An 8,334-nucleotide genomic window follows, 5' to 3' on the forward strand; every position below is an offset into this window, starting at 1 on the left:
TATTTGAATTAATTTATTAGTCATTTCTGCAATGCATTATGAACAAAACATGATCATAACTAAAAGCGCATTCTTTAGTGTCTTCCCCATCCGAAGAATCCGGCTACGAGCTCAAAGAATTTGTCAACGTCAACGCCATAGTTGCGGAGCTTTTGGAACAGGGATTGAACATCCTTAGAGTTCTAGAAATAGAAAACCTAATTTGTATTATTTGTCCGACGAACAAATAAAATTATACTTACATTGTAGAAGTCCACAAACTCTTGGACATCAGTATGTTGCAGTTTTTCGAACAAAGCTTTGAACTCCGGACTGGTCTGAAGCTTTTCCTCGAACAATGCCTCTAATTTAGCCATGGGTAGGAGAGCATGCGCCTCTTCGAGGAATCCATTGAGTCCATCTGTTTTCACTGTAAATTAGATCATTATCGAACATTCTAAAAAATCAACAGTGAGTATAGCTTACCACTTGTGAAGATATGCATCGGCTTAACGTGGTGTAGTCCCAAAAAATCTGCGACATAATTCAGTGCGTCATAGACTGGTAGTCCAGCGTCTTCCAGGTAGTTCAGCAGATCCATAACTTCGTTGAGTGCGAAAAACTGATCTCAAACGGCAGAAAATTCTTTACCCTGCAGGTAAGCAAAAACATCCTGAACTTCCTTATCGTGCAAAAAGTAATCCAGTGCCAACTTTGTCAGCTCGTCGACCGGAACAAGTGCAAGAAAGTCTTCGAAATCCTCTTGGAGGCCTCGGGGAGCCGGAACCACGGTAGCACTGACCAGTGCCACCAACACGGTAAGACGGTTTCATGGTTGAATGTTTTACTGTCACAATTGATGTGAGCTGATGAACTGATAATAGATCAGTGAAGATCGCGAGTATTTATAGTTCTCGTGCAGCTGATAAAACACTTGAAAAGTTTAAAGTGGTAAACATCAATTGCGATTTATACCAGCGCTTGAAACCTCTTGAATATTATGTCAAACAACTACTGGATTACTATTACCAACTGACCTTATGTAACTGCTCGATAACTGTTATCAAGTGAAATACACTGTTGTCCCGTGGAGGGGGATCCTGGAAGTGAAATGGAGCAACAACTCAGACCTTAAAACTGTCTCTACCTTATATATGTTGAAACGAAATTTATTCAGCAAATAAATTTAAAATTTTACGCGATGATAAAGTTTAAAAGAAAAATGAGGAGAACTATAATGTAACTTTTGAAAAAAAAACTGACAAGGTGTCACATTTCATGCTTCCACCTGCCGTTAAAAGGGATATCATTTTAATTGTCTAAAACGAATACGATTACTATTAGCTTTCCGGTGCCGGACAAAACGCCATGGCTGACTGACAGGTAATTAGCTGCGTTTCAATGGCACCGCGCTTAACCGGTCGAACAGAGCAAATAAAGAGTTCATTAGTCTCATCAGACTCTGGCACGACTCCACACTGCAGCGGACGGTGTGTTGAAGTGCAAGGAATGAACGAAAACACGGAGAAGCAACTTCCGCTTGAGTTTGTAATCAAATTTGTGCACTAGTTTCCTAACAGGACGAAGGATGAAGTAAAAAAGTTAAACTTTTCATTCGAACACTTCATTGCCTTCGCTGGTTTACCGGATTGGTGAGTTAGGCGAAGAAATGATGAATGCCCATTAGAGAACAGTGGATCGAGCAACGAGAAGCCCGATTTACGTAAATAATACCAAAATAAAATAGAAATAAAATGTTTTGTTCATTTAGCTCGCTATGCCAAGACTAGACGGAAGATATTTTTTAACGTTACTAGAGAGTCATTCTAATTGAGTAAATAAGGTAATTAGAGAACATGTATGCATAACCTCTTCTTTATTCTGTACAACCTAATATCTCATACCTAAATTCCGAACATAGAAAATTAGTCAATTCCCATCTTACTTATCAAATCTGTATTAATTTTGATAACCAAAATCCTTATTTTGCCACATTACATAGGGAACTCAGTTCAGCCACTGTTGAAGAAACCAGACTTTTCCATAAACTAAGAAAAAAATTCCAGAATTAGGAGAGAGCAGCTATTTGTTGTAATGTTGGATACTCTAACCGATACATCCAACTCAGCGATGTTGTCTACAAGTAACAAGCTCGGAACAGCATTCCTTAAGAACTTACACTTCCGGTTTGTAAAATACATTCAGGTGTGCAGAAGTGGCGACAACACTGATTCTTGCTTTTGATTGGCTTCCAGAAGCAAGCAGATTGACCGACGTTTTTTGTTTAATCGTGTGGAATCTCAAAATTGAACTATTAAAAAGTTTTTAACACAATCCGAGCTGCATTATAGCTACAACAGCTTTACAACATGCAAAATTGCGGCTGTATTAATCATCTGTGAGTTCCAGTTTAACCTTGAATCCACGCAAAACTTTTGACGTATCCCAGGATGAAACGAAAACCGTATTTTTCCTTAGAACACATATTATGCTAGATACTTAAAAAGAATAACTTAACAAACAAACTCGTTAACCAAATTGCTAACGCGGTTGCCAACTTTCACAGTACAGTACAGTAAATATTTTGAAACTCAGCTTGGAAAATAGCTTCAATTGATGGGTTAACACTGATGCTCACCATTTTTTTTTTTGCATCTTATAGCATTTTTTCTCAGCTTTCCAATGCTGGTCTCAGATCGAAAATCGGTAGTTGCGAACACGGTCAAAATTGCATTTTTCTGATATAATCCAAGATGACGACCAAATTCAAGATGGCGGCCTAAATTCTGATCACTTCAAATGAAAGCCCTATCATTCTTCTCTACAGAAAAGTGCTTCTTGTAGTACTTTACATTACAAATTCTAGAGATATAGCTCAAATAATACATCAAGGATTGCTAAAATTTCAACTTTTCTGAAAACTGGTGACCAAGGGGTCAACAAATTCGATCAAACAAAAATGGCATTATCATTTTTTCTTTATTTCTAATAACTATGTGCATTTATATCAAATTTGAAAGACCTTGTGCACCTAGTGGCCTAGTTTCAGCGAGAATTGCTCAAATACAAAAACTGCTCCACCCCACAAATTCATGGGCAAATTCTTTTCACTCAACATCAGGCATGGGGAAACCACAGCACTCGAAAGCGCATGTGGCCCATCTGCTATCAAACACACCACGCAGGGCATTTCGTATTACCCTTCGACGCGAGCTCAAGACAAAACACTGGAGAGCCATTCGTAAACACGCCAACCGAGGGTTTTTAACTTCGGCACATGAGGCAACTGAGAGCTTGCAGTTTCGGGGAACACACAAGCATTAGTCGCCACGAAGAGCGTTACAATGGAATAATAATGGATAGTTGGATGTTAGCCATCGCATACAACCACCTGCAATATTTTTTTCATATGTACTTTTGAAAAAATGAAGCGTTTGAGAAAACACGTGTAGGCAGGGCTCACGGAGTTTAGAACACTCGGGCCTGTGTTTGCCGAATCTTTCAAAGGGCTGTTTTATCTAGAACACTGCGGGTTTTTCGTTTTGTATACGCACTGAAGGGCAATCTAAATACCCTCCGTGGCATCGCTCGAAACACACACGCGGTGGTGTGGTGGTTTTAGACATGCCTTGTTTTATTTAAAAAAGTGTAATTCATTCCCACACTCACCCCATTTTGTTGTGTCATTTTAATTTCTCTCCTAATACAGAATTTCTGGAAATTACTCCCATAATACTGGTTCGAATCCCACCTGCTTAACTATATTTCTCGTAGTTCCTACTAGGGTAGATGATCCAATAGTTGTGGTAGCACCAATAGTTGCGGCATCGCTTTTAAATTCATCTTTTAAACTAATTAGAACCGAATTGCTTATACTACATGTTGAAGAAATAATAGATTAAACATAAGTACATATGTTACTACAACAATATATACTGAAAATATCCAAATTACTGATAAATACTGTATTTTTCAGAAACTTACCCGGAAGGCACCACTCACTACCCATTTTCTTATTTTGTCCACGATTGTTTTAAGATATGTGTGTGGTTTTAGTACGATTATTACTCATATATTTATTTTCCAAGATAACAGTTTATTATGGAAACTGTTGCACAGGTGAAGTTCGTTAATAGATGATCATATTATTTATAAATTACTTCCTCCACTATTGGATCACAGGATACACTATGCTCTTATAGTTGCGGTATGTTTCACAATTCTGATTTACGTTTATCAGAACATATGTATGTGGGAATACTTGTGTATATTAGGGACAAGCAGGTACTAGGGGACATACCTAAATGATGTAACTTATTACTATTTAATTTTTGAACCCCACCTTCCCCTGCCTCCGTGTATTTACCGATACTTCATACATAATCGGCCACAAAAGCTATCGCTCTCACCCCTAAAATGCTGTATTATGCATTTATGACCTCTTAATCGATGCTTACCCACTGCTTTTAGTCTTGTTATTCTTTTAACGAGCCTTTCACAGCTTCAGTCGCTCTTTTAGTAAACACTAACGTCAAAAATGTAAGCGCAAACATGGTACGAAACAGAGGTAATAAACTCTAACTTCCAGTGTTCAGAAGTCACCATTTGTGAAAAAAAAAATTCTTAATATATATTTCAAAATGAGCGCCATTGGTCTTTCTCTTCATCCAATTTCAGCCCTTTTCAAATGTTAGTCTAAAGACATTTTATAAAAAGTATGCAAAATTTGTTTTATTTTGATAAAACCTACATACTAGCGGGGGCCTAGTGTGGTTGGTAACGTCTCCGCCAACCACGCTCGACGCCTGGGTTCGAATTCCACCGCCGACATAGGTGTCGATGGTTGTGAGGTGGCGTGATCCACTCACAACCAGCCCAACGGAACTCTAGATTCAATCCTAGCCGACACCGGGAGATTTTCTGAGGCGAAAAATCTCTAGGATCACGCCTTCCATCGCATGAGGAAGTAAAGCCGTTGGCGCCGGCCCGTTAATAAACGGGTCGTGAGTTAGGGTCCTGGGTGTGGAGTCGCCTCCCTGGGCGTCGGTGATTGGCCACAACAGTGACGGAACTAGACCGACGGAAAATAAGCGAGAATAAAAAAAAAAAAAACCTACATACCCTCACTGAATTTTGCCAACATCTGACCTAATTGGCGCAAAATCCGTCTCTTAGTTAACTTCGTGCATTTTTGTATTTACTTGCAAACCGACTTGTCAACCTATTAAAAACAATATGATAAATAGTAAAACAATCAAAAACCACTTCAAGCGAGGCTAATACCTTCATTTAACCAAGCAAACACGAATGTTTTATATACCGCAACTACAGGAACACCCATTCACAACTATAGGAACTCTACCGCATCTTTTGGAACAAAAGCGTGCAACTTATTTTAGTTTATTTAAACTCTCAAAGCGGGTTCAAAGTCAATTATAAGGTGCAAAATTATCAAATAGAACCCATTTCAACAGAAAACATTGAAACGGACCAGCTAGATTCGTTTTTCTTAGCCAAAACATGGCTAAACATGCATAACTCGTGCTTAGCTCCTCCACTATTGGGTCATTTACCCTATCATATTTCTCATTCATTTTAATTTTCTATCTTCATCGCTACATTTACTCCTTAAAACCAATAGCATAACTTTGCTTATAATTAAAACAAAAAAAATATCATTTATTTTCTTCGGTTTTACTTTTAACTTTCATCACTTCTCTCTTCCGTCCTACCAGGACTTCTCCATCTTTAGCTGTTGAAATATTAACCGGATCCACAACTCAGCAGTCCTTCATGACTGCGAAGGTGAAACGGGACGTGGTCGCGATCAACTCGAATTTTGCAATCTAATTTTTTCTTGATTCATGAAGACTGCGTACATGAAACTTTGATCAATTGTTTTCACAATTGTTGCATGCCTGAAGTAGCAATTTGAGTGCTGTTTATTTAGTGGAAGCCGAATTTTTTACAATCAAAATACAGAAGTAAAAAGAACTCTAACCTCAAAATTGTATAGGAAAAGGCCATAATCCCGTTTCACCTTAATCCACGATCAGGGAGATCACCTTGCTGGTCAACGCTAACGGCTGCTTCAACCAAGCCACGCTTAGTCGTGAATTTCTCCCGTCGATTTTACTGAGACAATATCATTCACAGGAATCGACGAGCTGGATGTCGTGCAGTTACGTTCCGATGGAACTTGTTCCCTCTCAGAGACACTGGTAAAATTTGCCGAACCTCTGTTCAGCATGCGATAGCATTTCGCCTTGGTGTTGCCTACTTTACATTCATAGCACGCCCGGATCTCCTTCCTCTTCTTTTCCCTGGCCTGGTGGTTGGCAGGTCGATGAGCAGCCATCGCTTACTCTCCTCAGCGTCCAAGAATAGGCCCCGGATGTAGCCCAGTGACATGAAGGCCAGTTCAGCCTGACGCATCGCCGTAATGGCTCTAGAACGGTGATGCATCCGTCGTCCTTAACAGTGATGGTAGTTCTTCCTCCAGTACTCGACTATTTTCATTACCTTCAGTGTCTGGAAACAGTCCAAACAATTTCAACCCTGCGGACTTCTGGTGCCTCCCGGTTTTTAGATCTCCGCCAAGACCAAAAACAAAACAAAGACCTAGTAGTAGGAGTACTGCCTAGATTTGCACTCAGTAATGCATATTATCTCCAGGGTTTCAAAAAATACTATGTGTTACGAACTCTAGGAGAATTATGTTTCTGGGCCCATAATCGGTGAATCGAAATACCAAACTAATAACACCTTTAGTTCTGTCTGATTCCCGTGGTTCTATGGTTAGCGATGTAGGTCGACCAGCTCTCCCACACGGTTGTGATATCGAGTTCGATTCCCGATCAGGTTCAGAATATTTTCGAGCTGGAAATTTTCTCGACACAGCACTGGCGCACGGTGTGTCGTTGTACTTACCCTGCAACATACAAGATGTGCCAAAAACAATACCGATTACGAATCTAGTTGATCGAGACCGCATTAGCCTTCCAGGCTAGCGTGCGATATTGTTTTTCTGTCTCATTCCAAAAGACAACTTTACTCTTTACAACCTGGTAGAAGAGAACTGTATAAAATCATTTTGCACTGCGTCATTTCTAGGCGACATTGAACGTGTAGGATAATTGTAGGATTCATATAATATATGTGTATGACGAAGCTATTTTTGATGCAAATTACCATTGCTACCTAAAAAGTTCGTGGCCAAAACGCACCACAGCGAAGACCGATATGTCCCAATGCTAAAATCGAAACGTTGGGAATCTTAGAAGTAAAATCAAAAACAATGGAACATAACCTACGTTGTTAAGCAATCTTCTGCGATGCTTCATAGTGCTTTCTTCTCCAATTAAAATTTTGCTCTTTTTTAAATAAACGCTGCAAGTTAGTGATATAAATTGAAATATTCATAGTATTTTAAATTCTAAAAGTTTTAGAGTTAGAGGAAACACAGTTTTTTGTATTATTTGCAGGTCAATTAACCATGAAATCTAATAAAAAAATTCGTGAATGATTGCATGTCGAATAGAGCCACAGACCTACAATCCTACAGACGCACTTTCCATATGAGAACAGGGAACAGAATATGGTCTGTTAGCGATTGTTGCACTAAAACAAAATATAACTGTTTCGAGAGCCTTCACACATTTCTGTACACTCCTTTACAACGGATGGTGCAGAAATTGATGATTGAATAGAATACATTCTGACTCTCGGAAAGCAACTCCTATCACTACCTACACGTGGTACCCAGAATAGGAGCAACCAAAGAAAGATCGGTGAACCGGTGGGAACTTGGTCGTGTGCCGATAAGGAATGGGAAACTGTTCTCGGAGGAGGGCAGCTTGCCTGAACGTCTGTTCTCGATGTTAGGGGCGGCTCATACAGCACCTGATCCGGAGCGGACGACTGAATTATGAAATGTGGTGTCTCGCCAGCTACACTCAAGACGGCAGCACCGTCGCGAAACTAGGCATATGCAGCCCTAGTATGGCTGCATGCCGAAAATTAAAAATACTACGAACAATCGAGAACTGAATACGAACCAGATCAATTGGCAACGACCTAGGCGACGAAATAAGGACGACGACCCAGGATGACCAAATCTTCTCAATTCGACCGATCTTATAAAAATGTCGCGAGTAGAACGTGCCCACACATACCATCTTCGTCGTCCTCACGGCGGCCTATACTACAGTCGATCGAGAACAGCTATGCAGATCATGCACGACAACGGATTTTCGGATAAACTGACTTGATTATTCAAGGCCACCATAGCGCAAGGGATGTGCTACGTGCGTATTCCGGGGATACTCTCGAGCCCTTTTTAAACGCGACAAGGTG

At 40.0% G+C, this 8,334-nt stretch overlaps 1 protein-coding gene across 1 annotated transcript; it reads right to left on the bottom strand.

Moving 5' to 3' along the window:
- On the bottom strand, positions 1 to 798 carry LOC129730056 (protein G12-like). Its single transcript, XM_055689075.1, has 3 exons — positions 466 to 798; positions 243 to 409; positions 1 to 182 (listed from the first exon to the last, which is right to left on the bottom strand). The coding sequence occupies exons 1-3, from the start codon at positions 578 to 580 to the stop codon at positions 75 to 77; spliced, it is 390 nt and encodes a 129-aa protein (XP_055545050.1). The 5' UTR covers positions 581 to 798; the 3' UTR covers positions 1 to 74.
- Between the last annotated feature and the right edge of the window lie 7,536 nt (positions 799 to 8,334).

This window comes from Wyeomyia smithii, chromosome 3 (genome assembly GCF_029784165.1).
Source record: "Wyeomyia smithii strain HCP4-BCI-WySm-NY-G18 chromosome 3, ASM2978416v1, whole genome shotgun sequence".
NCBI classification, from domain to species: Eukaryota; Metazoa; Arthropoda; class Insecta; order Diptera; family Culicidae; genus Wyeomyia; species Wyeomyia smithii.